The 18,237-nt window shown below is 33.9% G+C and overlaps 1 protein-coding gene across 1 annotated transcript in view; it reads right to left on the reverse strand.

Moving 5' to 3' along the window:
- LOC114340507 (electroneutral sodium bicarbonate exchanger 1-like) overlaps nucleotides 1–18,237 on the reverse strand; it is a 47,743-nt gene that overhangs the window by 12,618 nt on the left and 16,888 nt on the right. Inside the window, exons 5-7 of the mRNA XM_050641395.1 lie at nucleotides 10,581–10,739; nucleotides 6,292–6,438; nucleotides 4,375–4,654 (exon numbers count right to left, since the gene is read on the reverse strand). Of these exons, the coding sequence (XP_050497352.1) occupies nucleotides 4,375–4,654; nucleotides 6,292–6,438; nucleotides 10,581–10,739 (586 nt within the window). The remainder of the gene's footprint in view (nucleotides 1–4,374; nucleotides 4,655–6,291; nucleotides 6,439–10,580; nucleotides 10,740–18,237) is intronic.

Below are 18,237 nucleotides of genomic sequence, written 5' to 3' on the forward strand. Positions count from 1 at the left end.
ATCATCAACATCGGTATCGTTCTCATAATATGTATTCAGTAATATATTAAGTTTTCAAGTCTACTGTCTCACTATTGTCTGTGACAATGTTACAAACATATTATGTTAAAAATATCGTTTACAGAATAATTATTAGCATCTTTTCGTATAGATATTTGCTATAGATAGGATCACACATAGGTAAATACTATTTATTTAAAAAATTTTAAGTCCTTTTAAAAAATGGTTTCGAGAACACTAGAATTTTCATCAAAAATTTGTTTTTTTTTTTCGACCTTGGTAAAGCCCATCTCATTCGAATTGTGGTGCTATCGACGAATCCTAAAGATATCGCGGGTTTCGCACACTTCCAATGAAGATGTTCTCCAAATGATGAATTCAGAACATGCGCTCATAAAAACCATAAAGAGAAGAAAAACAGAATACTTCAGACATATAATTAGAGGACTGGAAGTCCAGGAACACCGGGGGAAAGAGATGGATAGGTCGAAAGAAACTTTCATGGTTGCGTAATATTAGATAACGGTGTGGTTCCACGGAAGAAGAGTTATTTCGCGCAGCAGCCGATAGAGAAAAGTTTCAGGAACTTGTAAATATGATGACGGCCAAGGTCTGAATACGTACACGGCACCTAAAGAAGAAGAAAGTTCATCTCTATATGAAGCGTTTATCGGCGATAATTTTTTAGGCTTCATGTTCAATTTCTGAAAATTTTTCTCATTAAGTTTTCTATATATTTGATTAAACTATTGTCTCCTAAAGCAAATTTCCCCACCCAAGGTAAATGTCTAGATCCACCACTGTTTGTAAGTGACAAGCAAAAAATGCTTCCTTTTTAGTCCAGTCGGTTTAGATGAATAGCAGGTCTAACCTTGCATGCCGAGCTATCCTGAATTATATTTTTCTAATCTTTAAGGGGGGTCAATACTAGTGTAAATTTAAAATCGCGAATTCCGCCGTTGCGTTAGCCGCCATTTGATTTTAAAGGAGAACCGTTTTTGCTTAATATCTTCGCCATTTTTTTGGTGATCTTCCCGGGCCCCATTCAAATGCGGGCCCGAGGCAGGTACCTCATGGGCCTAGTGGTAAAATAGGCCCTGCTCTGGAAGATAAATGTGTGCACCAATTTTCGTTTTTCTAACTAGAAGCGTTCTAGGGGTATTTAAGAAAAACTAATTACAAGACGCCATCTTCAAAGAGCTCTAACTCCCTTAGGCATAATTTTCGGATTAGGTAAATTTGGTTAAATTGTCTTAAAATTATCTGAGGAATCTCCTGTCTTCATTTGTAGGTAGAGTTTCTGGACACCCTGTGTAAACTTTTCAAAGAAACATCAAAAAAAGACTGGAGGCTAAGTTAGACTTCTATCAGCCTAGAGAACAAGCTTGGTTTAGATCCGGATATAGCACTAACGACCACTTACTGGTAATAAAAACTTAATAGAGAAGATACAACAAACCATTGGCACTGATATTCGCGGTATACGAGAAAGCGTTCGATACCATAAACCCGCAGAAAACGTTAAAAGCATTGACAGAATGCCGAATAGACCATCGCTACACTAACATGATAAAATATATCTACCACAATGCAACAGCTAGCGTAAGACTCTCTGATCAACAAACTAATAAATTCTGTATGCAGCGATGAGTACGGCAAGGAGACACCATCTCACCAAAGCTGTTCACAACCCTTTTAGAACACACTTTTAAGAAGGCAGATCTGAACGAATATGGTATCAATACAAATGGAGAGAAGCTCAGTCATTTGAGATTCGCAGCTGACATCGTCCTTATAGCCGATCGTATGGATGATGCAATAATAATGTTGAACAAGTTATATCACGCAAATAATGACTAATCTGGTGCTAAATCGTAATATTGTTGTTAATGGAATGGATATTGAGCAGACTGCATCTTATAAGTACTTAAGACATGAAATTCGGTTGGGAAGAGATAACCAGACGTGTAAGCTCCCACGTCGCATAGGATTAGTCTGGGCAGCGTTTGGTAAACCGAGCTATGTATTTAAATCGGACTTACCCATGTGCCTAAAAAGTAAAATCTTTGACCAGTGTGTGTTGCCTGTACTCACTTATGGGGCGGAAACACTAACACTCACCAAAAAGGTAGTGAAGAAGATTCGCATAACTTACAGGGCTATGGAGCGCCAGATGTTGGGTGGCTTCCTGAGGAACCGGATCCCAAACGAAGAAATACGTCGTAGAACAAAAAGAACGGACGTCGTCGAAAGAATCACGTCGCTCAAGTGGAATTGGGCAGAACATGTCGCCAGATTGTCAGACAACCGATGGACAAAACGTATTGTCGAGTGGAGGCCACGAGAAGAAGCACTACGGAGCAGAGGACGACCACCAACCAGATGGGCTGACGATTTGAAGCGTATTGTCGGCAACTGGAAGCAAGCCGCACAAAACAGAGAAATATGGAAAGAGCTGAGGGAGACCTATGTCCAGCAGTGGACGAGTACGGGTTGATGATGATGATGATGATGAATTCTATTAACTTTATTAACATGCTGAAGATCAACGTGAAGCAGTTGGTTATCTCTGGACCACACCAAACCCGCCTTTTTAAACAGTAATTATCATAACGTATGAAATAATAACTACATTACCAAATACCTCAGGAACAAGCGGGGTTTGTAAAGGGTGAAGGTACAAGGGAACAAATCCTGAACCTAAGACAACTTATTGAAAAGTCTAGAGAATTTCAAGTACCTATGATTATATGCTTCGTTGACTACCAAAAGGCATTTGATTGTGTAAGCTGGATAAATCTGTGGTTAATTTTAATAGAAATGGGCGCACCAATGCACCTGGTGACACTTAAAAATCTGTAAGAGTCTAATATAGCGACAGTACGGCTAGATCAGAAGTTCTCAAACCAATTCAAGACCGAGAGAGGTGTTAGACAAGGATGCGTGGTGTCACCTGACTTATTTAACATTTATGGTGAACATGTCATAATGATGGTTTTAGATGGATGGGCCGGTGGAGTAACAGAAGCTGGTAGGAAAATCTCCAATTTAAGATTGGCTGATGACACTAAACTTATAGCAGCAAATGAGCAAAAAATGTTTGATCTTCTGCGAAGAGTTGAGTACGAAAGCAATAAAGTTGGTCTGAAAATCAATAAAGCTAAGACAAAAATAATGGTGGTCGACAGATTCGACACTGTTCAACTGACTAACATGTTACAGGACTACCAGATAGTAAACACCTTTGTCTATCTCGGATCTAGTATAACTAACGATGGTAACTGTGAAGCAGAAGTTCGGAGACGTATTGGTATGGCAAAAAATGCGATGAGTCGCCTAACTAAAGTTTGGAAAGACAGATCTCTCTCTCAAAATATCAAGATGAGACTGGTGAATGCCCTTGTATTCTCAATATTTCTATACGGAGCCGAGACTTGGACTCTTCGCTCATGCGAGCGCCAAAAAATTGATGCCTTTGAGATGTGGTGCTAGAGAAGAATGCTGCGCATACCTTGGACTGCTCATAGGACAAACGTTTCCATTCTAAACCAACTCAATATTAAAAAAAGGCTGTCCACAATATGTCTGCAACGAATTCTGCAATTCTTTGGTCACGTGGTTCGCAGAGGCGACGACAGTTTGGAGAGATTGTTTCTGGAAACGTTTCGGGGAGAACAGCAAGAGGACGATCACCAACTAGATGGTCTGACCAAATAAAGCATTCAGCTGGAAACTCATTCTGCGAAGCTTTTAGAGCAGCTGAAGATAGAGACCAATGGAGAAACATTGTTAAGAATATTGGAAGAAATCACGATCCTCAGTAATGGGGAAACCAGAGAGATGGAATAATAACACCAGCTTTCAGAACAAACAAAAATTTAAGCAAATACATTAAAAACAACAAAGGCCAAAAGAAAAAACAATTACACGGTGGTACCTATATACGAGTACAAGCTTACATGAGGTGACTGTCATCGGGTAACCTTTCATCGGTCAAACGGGCAGAACTTTTTATAAATGCATAGCAAAACACGTACGCAATTCACCTTATAGATCATAATCATTATTTTAGTGACCAGTTTAAAATTCTCCTTATTCAAAATAAAGGCCTTAAGCTATATTTATTATAATCTATGAACATTAATAAATTAAAAAATATAGATATAATTCTCAGTTACCAACTAGAGAAAAACAGCTCCCCCCTTAACTTATTTAGGTAAAGACTATAAAATTAAAATACACAGTAAAATCCATTACTTGAGAAAGGCACTCTGCCGAAACAGCTGTAGCGAAATTAGTTTTTAATAAATGTGAAAGTATTGAAATCAAAAGATTTCAGTGTTTTGCTGTTATATAAATCATTTTCACAATTACCTTTTCTAAAATTATGCTCCTTTCTGTTAACTATAACAGCTGTTATTTGTTGATCCATAAATATCAGAATGGTGCCTAATAGAGCCGGAAAGATTGCTACAAACACTGTGTATAACGGATTGCCGTTGAAGGGAAATATGATCCATCCTCGGTCCGGAAGAGTTGGTTTGAGTTCGTGAGGTATTTCGAGTTTTGGTGTTGGAATTCCGACGTAAAAATCTAACAGAGCCATGGAACATATTGCTATGGTTATGGAGAAATCACTTAGGTATTGGCGTACCTGCAAAAGAAAATACAAAATATGGCATTTTTGAAAATGTTACTGAATTTTTCATTTGGAATATGGCTGTGAGACTGAGCTAACATGGAATATGGCAGACGAAAATAGACCAATGCGTACATGTTTGAGCAATGACATCTCATGTTCCCGGATAGTTATCCAGTTTTATCGGCTTTAAGTTTTTCAATTTTACAATTTTATAATGTAAATTTCATATTTGGTCCAACTGGTTCTCGGGCTATTGAGCCCGACGATGCCACTGACGATAGACTGATAGGTTCAAAAACGTTTTGAACATTTATGTACATCCACGTTTATGTACTTGTAATCCAAGGAATCTGTAGAAGCTACGATTTAAGATTCCTTATTGCTTCTGTCTATCTAATCAGCCCTAAATATCCATCCTTGGATATAGGCCTCCTCTTCTTTCTTCCATGCTTTTCTATCTTGGGAAATTTGCATCCATTTTGACCCAGTGTGTTTTTTCAGGTCATCCGACCATCACATCTGTGGCGTTCCCCTTTTTCGTTTGTGGTTCCAAACGTATAATCGTCTTAGTCCATCTTTCATCCTTTTGCCGTAGGGTGTGTCCAGCGAACTTCCATTTAGGTTTTGCTACTTGGGTTGAGACATATTTCACTTTTGTTTTGTTACGGATCAATTCGTTTCTTTTCCTATCTGATAGTTAAATGTTCAAAAATATCACAAGGAAAAATTCCTGTACTGGCTGTATACCATAAATCACAAAAAATAAAAACCTTATCTTGTAAAAGGTATATTTAAAATCCATAAAAAGGGCTGAATCACAACAACACGTTCTCGGAATCAATATTCCATTATCAGTGTTATCACAGGTTTACATGCTTTAAGCCACCAAAATGTACTGGTAAAAACCCTTAAATTGATTTTAAATAGTTGGGGTTACATTATATTATCCGATTTTAAAGTATGTTAAAAATATTTCCAGATTAACCCCTGGCATCACATGACATCAACCATATTGGTTGGGAAATTGTAGGTAGAACCTTACATGGCAGAGTTTAGGTGACAACTTTGCAAAAAATAAAAACCTTATCTTGAAAAAGATATATTTAAAATCCCTAAAAAGGGCTGTATCACAACAAAACGTTTTCGGAATCAATATTCCATCATCAGTGTTATCACAGGTTTACATGCTTTAAGCCACCAAAATGTATGGGTAAAAACTCTTAAATTGATTTTAAATAGTTGGGGTTACATTATATTATCCGATTTTAAAGGATGTTAAAAATATTTGCAGATTAGCCCCTGGCATCACATGACATCAACCATATTGGTTGGGAAATTGTAGGTAGAACCTTACATGGCAGAGTTTGGGTGACAACTTGTTTAAAGTTCAGCATTTGTCTTTCCATGGATCTTTCTGTCTTTGCCATTTTCTCCATATTTTCCTTTGTAAACGTCCATGTCTGAGAGCCATATATGAGGACAGGGAGTATACATTGATTGAAGACTCTTGTTTTTAGGTATTGCGGGTATTTACTTCTCTAGCACTAAAAATTGTCTGTTTTTTTGTGCTGCGTTATTATTACCTATTATAATTATGAAGAAACGACAGAAATTTCTAAGAAACACCATCTTACCAAATTTCTACTTACCCTTGAAGAGAAGAAGCGAGCATTTTTAAAGTATTTCAATTGGATTGAAATAAAAAATGTTCCCAGAAATAGGAAAAGTGACATAAAAAATATACCCGGATGGTGTGGCGGTTCAAGACAACCTTCAGTTGAAGATCCATTTAAGAACTAAAAATTAAAGAAATATAGACATTGCTGTAGTTTATAGACTAATAGCCATATAAGAAAAATTTACTAATAATTTTAGGCACCGTAGGAGCCTATAATTACATTATATGTGATTAAAAAATTATTGGCGACTTTAATGCAAAAATGGACAAAGAAAACCCAGCAAACAGACCGACGTGTTAATTACGTGAATTTTGGGTACATTTGTCACCAATATACGTAAATTGTTTACGTGAATTTCACGTGAAAATTTGGTTGGAATGTCACATTGAAAATACGTCTTTAAATTATGTGAATAACTCGTCTTCAATAGACGTGTTATTTATCTGAAATAGCAATAAAATGTTTTGGGAAATTCACGTTGCAAATACGTGTTGATTAACTTATCTTTTAGGGAATGTATATATTAGTATTCACGTGAAAGATACGTCCTCGGTTCACGTAAATAATTCGACCTTAATTAATAACTTATGAATCACGTAATTATGATCCTCATATGATATAAATAAAACAAGCATATAAAGTATTAACAATGTACCTATTTATTTAGTAGAATTTAGAGACTTTAAAACATTAGTCTTGTATAATTATTATACAAGATAATGAACCAAAAATGGTACCGACCTAAAGACACATTAAAAAATTTGCCAACACAAAACACAACACAGGTCACTTGTCACTTTTTATTTCGAGGAGGACACTTTCCTGTTTTTTCTAATTGCATCATCGCCACTTCAACCCTCGAGCAGTGAGGTAAACGTTAATACGAAAGACATTATTATAAATAAACCCGCCTAAAATAAAACGAGAGAAATAAAGCTCTTCACGTTTCACGTTTCACTTTTTGTTGTGAGAAATGTGTGAGAAGCTGATATTAGAGGTTATGATCATCTATTATAAAAATCGATTATTTTTAAATTACAGTTAAACTATTCTACTTCCTTTAAAGTAGTATTACGTATTTTCTTTTTGTTTGTAAATTTCTTCTATTATTAACTAATTGGTCTTACTAAAAATCTATTTCAATACCAGAATAATATAAAAAAATAATCCTATCGGAACGTATCTATTATTCGATAAATCGATTAATTTAGTTTTCGAACCAACTATGTTAGTCAGGTACAGTGGTCACGTGATAGTATTTAAAGAAGGAGAAAGGCTTGGTAGTACGTCATCACCGCGCGCGATTTGAAAATTAGACTCAACATCATTTTAGCTCCTGTGATATTTTTAAAGAAAAAAATAGCAAAAATAGCTTCAAATCAACGTTGGATTGAAATAGTTATGCTAAATGATTTTAAAAGAGAAATCATAAAATTTTTGTTTAAATATTAGTATTATTTACATTACTTTTACGTGAAATACATCTAATTTCTCGACGTCCATAAAATACTCTGAGTAAAATTCAAGCGATAAGTAATTAACCAGCACCGTTGTAAAATTTTGTTTTTCAAAATAGTTCTCAAAATTTGACCAAAGGAAGTTATTTCTGTTTCGTGATTATTACGTGAAATAAACGTATCTTTGCGATGTAACCGACATTCACACCTATTAGAAAAAACATGTACTATATTCGTCATTATGATTTTATATTATTCTAATATCAAACATGTATAAAGGAAGCACTAATATATAGGTGAATGATTTGGCACTGAAATACGCTTTTTTCCCGTCATTAAATCATCGAGTTACGTATTCGTTGAAATTTGCCGTAAATTTAACGTAATTATCACGTAACTGGGCTCAAACCTGTTTGTTGAAAAACATAATAAGGAAGTAGTAGGGAAAGAAACTATTCATGACGAGACAGCCGATAACGGAAGAAAATTATGCCAACTAGCAGCAATAACAAACAATCACATTATAAGCACAAACTTCATACACAGAAGAGAGCATAAAGTAACATGACTGATACCTGGCACAACAGATGGCAATCAAATAGATCACATACTAATATCAAACAACTGGAAAGCAATAATGCATGACATCAGATCATATAGAGGAACAAACGCGGACACAGACCATTCTCTAGTAATAGGAAAAATCAAAATGAAGATAATATTAAAACAGAGAGAACAAGACAAAACAAAAGAAGACAGAATCTGAAGAAGTTTAAAGTACAGGAACTAAGAGAACAATATGAGACAACTCTAAAGGAAAAACTAACAGAAGCAAATAACACAGAGGACATATGGGAAAATATAAAAGAATCCATTCTGAATTCAGCTGAAGAGGTGCTAGGACAGAGGGAAATAAACAGAAGAAAGAAGTGGTTTGATGCAGAATGCGAAATCAAAATCAAACAGAAAACCAAGCAAGAGATAAATGGAAATCAATTAAAGAAGAACATCATCGAAACAAATACAAAGAAAAAAAGAAAGTAGGTAGCAGATAAAAAATGTTGGAAGGACGAAAAAACTGGATGGAAAAGCTGTTAAAGGATCTAGAAAAGAATGGTGACGATAGCGCCAAACTATTTGGATACCTAAAAGCTCAAAAAAAGAAAGGCAAACCAGTAGTTAAAATTGACAATAGATCATGGGAAACACACTTCTAAGAACTGTATAGATGCAAAGAAAGCCCGAAAGAGGAAGTAGGCGCAATGGAAGACATGAAAGATAATGAAATATTGATACCAACATAAAATGAATATTTAGACATCATTCAAACAATAAAACAGAAAAGAACACCTGGCTCAGATGAAATTCCCAACGAGCTAATTAAAAACGGAGGGGAAAAGTTATTAACAAGCATCTATAACCTAATAGTTAGAATATGGGAAGCAGAAGAAATTCCTGAAGATTGGAAAGAAGGCAGAATTATACCAATATTTAAGAAAGGAAAAGTAACAAACTGTAACAACTATAGAGGAATATCTCTACGGAGTACAACATATAAAATTCTAACAGCCCTCATCAGACAAAAACTCACTCAATTTACATAGAAAAAAATTGGGAACTACCAACAAGGATTCAGAGAAGGCAGATCCACTACAGATGCGATCCACATAATTAAACAAACAATCGAAAAATACCTCGAACACAACATAGAACTCCACATCCTCTTCGTAGACTTCATACAAAACTTTGACTGTATTGGAAGAAATAAATTATTTATTGAAATGAAAAATCAAGCTATACCAGCAAATTTAATCAGATTAACAAAAATGAATATAGTTGGATCTCGAGCTAAAGTAACAACAGAGGAAGGTAGCACAAAATCAATTACAATAGAAATAGGAGTGCGACAAGGCGATTCCCTGTCAACCACATTATTCAACATAGCAGTAGAAGGAACAGTCAAGGCCAGCAAAATTAAAGGAACTACAGCCCACTCCTCAACACAAATAGTTGCATATGCAGATGATTTAGTTCTTAAGGGAAGAGACAAGGAAATATTAAAAGAAGCAGTAACAATCTTGGCAAAAGAAACACGGAAAAGAGGTCTAGAAATTAACGAAGGAAAAACAAAAAAGCTACTCTGCTCTAGAAGAGAAGATAGCAGGAAGAGAGAAATCAAAATAGAAAACTACACTTTTGAAAGAGTCCCACAATTTAAATATTTGGCAGTAATAGTGAAGGGCCAAAACAAGAGAAGTGAAGAAGTAACGGAGAGAATACTAGCAGGCAACAAAACATACTGGAGATATCATAGGCTTATGAAGGACAAGAATTTATCCAGAAATACAAAACTAAAAATATACAGAGTTGCAATCAGACCAGTAGTTACCTACGCAGCTGAGACAATGTGCCTCACGGAAAAGATGAAGAAAAGAAAATATTCGAAAGGAAAATCCTCAGACGGATTATGAGCCCGATAAAAATGTACAAAGGAGAAATGAGAAGAATAACGAACCATGAACTAAGATACATAATGAAGGGAGAAGATATAGTTATATTTATTAAAGCGCAGAGGCTGAGATGGCTGGGACACATGGAGAGGAGGAAAAACGACCTACTGATTAAGAAGATCATCAGATGGAAACCAGAAACTGAAAGACCAAGGGGAAGACGGCATAGTGCTCGTACGTAGGTACGTTTTCTTTTAGGTTTTACTACTTAAGTTATAAACTCTTACGGTACCTAAAATGATTACCAAATTTTTCCTATAGAGCCCTTAGTCTATTATGCCAAATACTATACCTGCATTGTGGCGTTGTCCGTGATGGAACTATTAGTCATAATTAGGAATTGTGATATAGTTTTATTTTTTCCAGTGGATGTACAGTTTGTGATATTCATACTGTTTATATCCAAATTAATTGGAAATTTACTTTTAATGGCCCATACGTTTTCGAAAGCCTGAAATATAAAGGTTTAAAACAATTAAGTTTAAGCCTGCGTATCACTCCTGTCATTGCTATTACCATTATATTATTTATTTAAAATATACGTATATTCACATATTTAGGCATTATTTGTAAGAAATAATCCATCCGTGAACAACTGTCATAAAAATGAAACTCTTTAAGCGGTAGATACACACAAATTGACATCCCTCTCTAAGCACACCTTTCCTTGGTTACTCTCCTCCAGTTATCTTCTCTCAATATCTCTTTAGCATTGGTTCTCACTTCGTCCTAGCACCTTTTCCTTGGTAATCCTACTGGGCGATGTCCCACCAGAGTTCCATTAAAGCTTTCTACTAGGTGTTCTGATATTATCCATTCTTATCAGTGGCGTAACAAACTCTGCCGGGTCCCCCAGCAAAATTGGAAATAGGGGCTAACTTCAAAAAATTACTATATGCGACTTGTGTAGATAATAAAAACTTATATGTGTTACAGCCCAGTAAATGAAAGTGAAATACGGCGATACCGTGTAATTTTCAGTGTCACCACCGAAGTGTTGGTGTCAATCGTCAATGGTGGGTCAATAATTTTCGAGTTATTTGCGAGTGAAAATGTTTACGTTTCAACAAAAAAACCACGGTTTCAGGCGATTTTTCGCAAATATCTTAAAAAAAGTAACCATTTATTCGTTCTCATTCGTGACCAAGTTCTTATTCGTCGAATTCCAAATCGAACATTTAAACGTGAAATAACCAAAAAATTAAACACTTTTCTTTTCGGGAAAATCTCATAAGAACTTTTTTAAAGTGTTTAAAAAAACCTTTATTTATAAAAGTTTCTAGCATCAAAACTAAGCGAATTATGCTAAAAATAAAGTTATCCCCTTTTTTTGGTAAAAAAAAAATCGTGAAAATCTCCCCCTATTTAGCACCCCAAATGAAACTATGCCGCTTTACAAATTACTTTTTTTACATCCTGTAAGTTTCACCGTTGCAAAGTGCTTATTTTTGGAATTTTAGTTGAAAGTGCTTGAATGAGTCACCAATCACGAGTGTATGCAAATTTTGAAAAGCCATCTTAACCAATTTTTCTCTTACAGAAAAACAAAACCAAAATATTTATAAAAGCAAAACGTACATTACTTTAATTTTTGAGATTTTTCGTAATAGTGATAGGTTTTAAGTTATGTATTTTCAAAAAATGGCATTTTTTCAAAATAAAAAAAATATTATAAAACCAAGTTTTTTCAAAAATAAGAATTTTGAACAGGTCAAACTTGCAGATCCAATAAACAATACAATAATATAAGGTAAATAATTGTAAAGCGCTAACAATTCAATTAATTTTATTTGGGGTGCTAAATAGGGGGAGATTTTCACGATTTTTTTTACCAAAAAAAAAGAGGCTAACTTTATTTTGAGTGTAACTAGCTTAGTTTTGATGCTAGAAACTTTTATAAAAAATAGAAATAAAGCTTTTTTTAAACAGTTAAAAAAAGTTTTAATGAGTTTTCCCCGAAAAGTGCTTCATGTTTTGGTTATTTCACGTTGAAATACTCGATCTTCAATTGGACGAATAAGAACAATTTTTCATGAGCTAAAACTTTGCTTTTACTGTGTCGGTAGACTTCACGAATATACCATTTTTTATAAGCTACATTTTTGCTAAAAATATTTTTTCGGTTATTTCATTCATAGAGATTCTGATCAATAGAAAGCTACAGAAATAAAAATTACAGCGATAATTTTTGATAATTTTCCATCGTCAAGTATTACGTCAGATACCCTTCGTTGCTACGAAAAAATGAAAAGTCAGTGACATTAACGACAATTAATGTTTTACACTTGTCACAGAGAACATCAAGAAACAAATATTCAGTGAAGATATCAATAAAATATTAGTTAAAATGATTTAAAAAGACAGTTTTGTTCATGAAATAATCTTACCAAATTATTACTCTCGAGCTCTTAAAAATTATCGATTTGTTTTGCCCTCGTGACACTTTAAAACTGTCAAAGTGTCACTCGGGATACAAATCGATAATTTTAAAGCTCTCGGGTAATTACTACTGATAATTTTTCGATAATATTTAATTTGATAAGATATTTATTTTTGAGTTATTTGCGAAAAAACGCATTGACTTTGATAAAAAGTATTGACTTAGATAAAGACTCTATAAAACAAAAGTTGCTTATAATTAGCCACTTTATCCATTTCCAGACTTATTTTAAACATATGTTTTCCACCCACGAGAAGTGACTTTAACCCCCCAAGCAAACGCATAAAATGGCACAAGTCAAACTTTGAAGTGGATTAAGAACCAAAATTAATAAAATGATTACGTTATTACATAGTACTGCATATTCCATGAGATGAACAACTTTCTTCGTGCACTATTATCAGCGAATAATATGTCTACAATTTTATTAATAAATACATATCTATCTGATGAGCAACTTCATTTTCAATACTACACTGCTTAAAAAACGTTGCGTATGTATGCGTAAAATAATATACTTAACAATTTTTAACATATTATACATTTTTACATACAGGGTGAGTCATGAGGAACTGTACATACTCCTACCTCGTATAGAGGCTCCTATGGGGAATAACAAATGACCATTAAAAAGTGTCTGCTCCCATTGTTTAATAATATACAGAGCGACTTTCGCATTTTGACAGAGATTTGTATTCGTCGTAATTTTTGAACGGTCAGATCGATGTGACTCTTATTTTGGTCAATCGTTACACTATTACCACCCAATCAACTGATTTAATCAAACTAGAAAAAAATCAGGTCCGGCTTTAAAAAATTAGTTCGTTTGGGTCTTAGAAAAAATTTCACCCTGTATACGCTTTTTGAAAACTCTAATATGAATTTTACAAATTAGACAAATAGGCAATTAAAATGGCATACGTATTTTTTCCCGACACGATTACTTCATTTTTTATAAAAAAATCAAATTTGACTATGAATTAAAAGTTTGGTAAAGTGAACCATAGATTTAAAAAAATTAGCTTTTATTACAAAAATTATTTTTTTTTAAACAAATATTTAATTTTTGTTACCACCCAATCAACTGATTTATTTAAACTAGAAAAAAATCAGATCCGGCTTTAAAAAAAAAGTTCGTTTGGGTCTTAGAAAAAATTTCACCCTGTATAAGCTTTTTGAAAACTCCAATATGAATTTTACAAATTAGGCAAATAGGCAATTAAAATGGCATATTTATTTTTCCCCACACGATTACTTAATTTTTTATAAAAAAATCAAATTTGACTATGAATAATTATTAAAAGTTTGGTAAAGTGAACCATAGATTTAAAAACATTAACTTTTATTTTAAAAATTAATTTTTTTTTGAACAAATGTTTAATTTATGTTACCACCCAATCAACTGATTTATTCAAACTAGAAAAAAAATCAGGCCCGGATTTAAAAAATTAGTTCATTTTGGTCTTAGAAAAAATTTTACCCTGTATACGCTTTTTGAAAACTCTAATATGAATTTTACAAATTAGACAAATAGGCAATTAAAATGGCTTTTTTTCCCCACACGATTACTTAATTTTTTATTAAAAAATCAAATTTGTCAAAATCGGAATTTTAACCTAAAAATGAAAAAAAAAATGAAATCAGGGTAACTCGCTACAACTCTGTTCCATTTTAATATTTTTTTGAAATTTTTACAGCACATATAGTTTACCATTGTGAAGACTATGAAAATTGTTGTAGACTTTCAGTCTTCTTCTCGTAAAAGTTATAAATTTAAAAAAATAAAAGATGCAGATTCGTGAATTGCAAAGTTAAATCGCAAAAATTAAGTGAAAAAACTATAGAACTATATTAAACTATAGAATCCAAAGAGAAGTGAATGGGAAGTTTTAGACCTAGACGTGTTATACAAAAAAAAATGGTGAAACTTTTAATTTTAGGAAAAACGTTGTTTGATTTTTTTTATTTTTATGGTAAAATTGCGATTTTGACAAATTTGATTTTTTAATAAAAAATTAAGTAATCGTGTGGGGAAAAATAAATATGCCATTTTAATTGCCTATTTGTCTAATTTGTAAAATTCATATTGGAGTTTTCAAAAAGCGTATACAGGCTGAAATTTTTTCTAAGACCAAAACGAACTATTTTTTTAAAGCCGGATCTGATTTTTTTCTAGTTTAAATAAATCAGTTGATTGGGTGGTAACATAAATTAAATATTTGTTTAAAAAAATTAATTTTTGTAATTAAAGTTATTTTTTTAAATCTATGGTTCACTTTACCAAACTTTTATTTCATAGTCAAATTTGTTTTTTTTTTATAAAAAATTAAGTAATCGTGGGGGGAAAAAATACATATGCCATTTTAATTGCCTATTTGTTTAATTTGTAAAATTCATATTGGAGTTTTCAAAAAGCGTATACAGGGTGAAATTTTTTCTAAGACCCAAACGAACTAATTTTTTAAAGCCGGACCTGATTTTTTTCTAGTTTGATTAAAGCAGTTGATTGGGTGGTAATAGTGTAACGATTGACCAAAATAAGAGTCACATCGATCTGACCATTCAAAAATTACGACGAATACAAATTTTCTGTCAAAATGCGAAACTCGCCCTGTGTATTATTAAACAATGGGATCAGATACTTTTTAAAGGTCATTTGTTATTCCCCATAGGGGCCTCTACACGAGGTAGGAGTATGTAGAGTTCCTCATGACTCACCCTGTATATTAGACGACAAGATGGTCCTCCCCCCGCAAGCTTCATGCTGCGGGGGCCTCTGTTACGCCTCTGATTCTTATAAGGTGACGCATGACGTGCCCATTGAAATCTTTGTATTTTTGAATAAATTTGCTATACAGGGTGCCTTGTAATATCGATATAACTCGACGTTGCACCTTATTCTTCACATACCATTCTCACAGATGGGTCCCAATATTCCTCTCAATATCTTTCTTTTAAAAGTATTAATAAGATTTATTGTTTTTTTTTCTGTCATTATCCATATTTATGTGTCATATGTTGCTGTTGGTCGTGTGATTTTGATACTGGTCGTTTTATATATTTTGAACTTTACTTCCCTATGGATGTCTTTACATCCAAACACCTTCGATAGAGAGAGGTATGTTTTGTTAGCTAGCATTACCTTTTTCTGTATTTCCTACTCCTTGCTGCCGTCCTCAGTTATCTGCTGTTTTACAACTTCAATATTTACGTCGTCTATTGTCAAATTTTGCGTTTTGCTTGTATTAAGGTTTTAGATTTACCTGCACTGACAGCAAGTCTTATATCTTTCGCATTTTTAATCATCCCGTTTGTTAGTCTTCTGAGGAAGTGTTCTATCCTATCCAAGCGTTGTAGTCTAATTACTCCCACTCTATTTTCATTTTCTGTCTCCTTTTTATGTCTTTGATTCTTTTTAATTTTCTTTCTCCGCATAGAGAAATGTCTGGTTCTAGCAGTGTTCTCATTATTTTCTTTTCAAATTATCTTATCGCATTTCTTCTGTTTTATTTATCTCTGTTTCCTATGTCCTTCCATACACTAGATAATCTAATACTGATAAACTCTGTTTCTTTTCTTTAAGGGGCACTAAATTGTTTTAAGCTCATTTATGTTAAAAATATGGTCCTTACATTGGAACAATAAGTCAAATTTACATCTATTACATAATGGTCATGTATGCAGAACTTCCATTGAAATTTTCCTTGAACTAAACATTTAATAGTGACAGAAGATATACGGGGTGGGCCAAAAAACAACAGTCCATCTCGATATTTGGAAGTAGTCAGATTTCAAGGAAATGACGAAACAGGTCATTTTTTGTTCTAAGGGGACAACCTTTTTACGATACATCTGTCATTTGTCATCTCCCTCCCTTCCACTTCCCCAAACCCTTATTTTCTTCTTCCTTCTTCCTCTTTTTATGTAAACATGACTCTGTATGTTTTCAATGTGCCTCCAGTAAGTTGTCATTCCATCTTTGTCGTGGTCTTCCCACTGATCGTCTTTCTATTGGGGAACCGTATAACGCCGTCCTTACTACTCTATTTGTTGCCATTCGGCTTATGTGGTCGTTCCATTCTACTCTTCTGTTTTTCACCCGGTTATTAATGTTGTCCACCTTGCAACTCCGTCGTATATCTGCACTTCTAGCTCTATCCCACAGCGTCTTACCATCGATTTTTCGCAGTGTTTTCATCTCTGCTGGTTCTAGCACTCTTTTTGTCCTTTCTATATCAGGTCGTGTTTCTCCCGCGTATGTCATTATTGGTCTGATAACTGTTTTGTAAATTCTTTCTTTCACTTCTTTATCGATGGTTTTATTTCTCCATATTGTTTCATTCAGGCAACCTACGGCTCTGTTTGCTTTCTTCACCTGATCTTCCACTTCTGTTTCGAGCTTTCCTTAGCTTGATAGTGTGATGCCTAGATATTTAAACTCCATGACTTGTTCTATTATTTGACCCTCCAGCTCTACTTTACACCTTGTTAGATCTGCTGTTATAACCATGCATTTAGTCTTTTTTGAGGAAATTAACATGTTAAATTATCTAGCGGTTATACTAAATTCGTGCAGCATGCGTTGTAAATCATCTTCACTTCGAGAGATTAGTATCGCGTCGTCTGCATAGCAGATTATTTTAAGTTGTTTTTCTCCCATTTGGTATCATTTTTTTGTTCTTACTTTTTTTATTATTTCATCCATGATCAGGTTAAACAACAGAAGACTCAGAGAATTCCCCTGCCTTATCGCATCGCCAGCTTCAATTGGGTCAGTTAGTTCTTCATCTACTTTTACTTTTATTGTGTTGTTGTGGTAGATATTTTCGATCGTTTTAATTATTCCTGAAGTACCACTCTTGCGTACAATAAATGGATAACGTCCTTTAATTTGACCCTGTCAAATGTCTTCTTAAGGTCCACGAAACATAAGTATGCCGGTTTGTTGTATTCTAATGATTTTTCTTGAATTTGCCTCATTATAAATATACCGTCGGTGCATGATCTTCTCGACCTAAAACCTTATTGTTCTTCTGCTAATGTTATAATTTTAATCAGTTTGTTTGTTTTCACTTTGATCGTTAATTTTAGTGTTGTGTTTAATAAATTAATTCCTCTGTATTTTTCCGGGTCCGATTTTTCTCCCTTTTTGAAGAGTGGTATTATGATGCTTGATCTCCATTCTTGTGGTATTCTGTTTTGTTCTATTATTTTTTGGAATAGTTTTAATAGATGTTTGGTCAGATCTTGTCCTCCGTACTTAAGGAGTTCATTCGATATTCTATCCTCTCCTGGTGATTTTCTATTTTTTAATTCCCTTAATGCTTTCGTTACCTCTGCTTCTTCAATATTTATTTCTTCGTTTGTTGTCACTTCAGGTGTTGGTGGTTCGTTATCGTTATCTTTAGCAAAAAGAGATCGAAAATAGTCTGCCCAAGTTTCCTTCTGAGTGTGTTTCGTTTTTATTAGTTCGTTCATCTCTTTTCTTTGTCCTCTGATCATTCTCCAT

The sequence above is a fragment of the Diabrotica virgifera genome, chromosome 10 (assembly GCF_917563875.1).
Source record: "Diabrotica virgifera virgifera chromosome 10, PGI_DIABVI_V3a".
NCBI lineage: Eukaryota > Metazoa > Arthropoda > Insecta > Coleoptera > Chrysomelidae > Diabrotica > Diabrotica virgifera.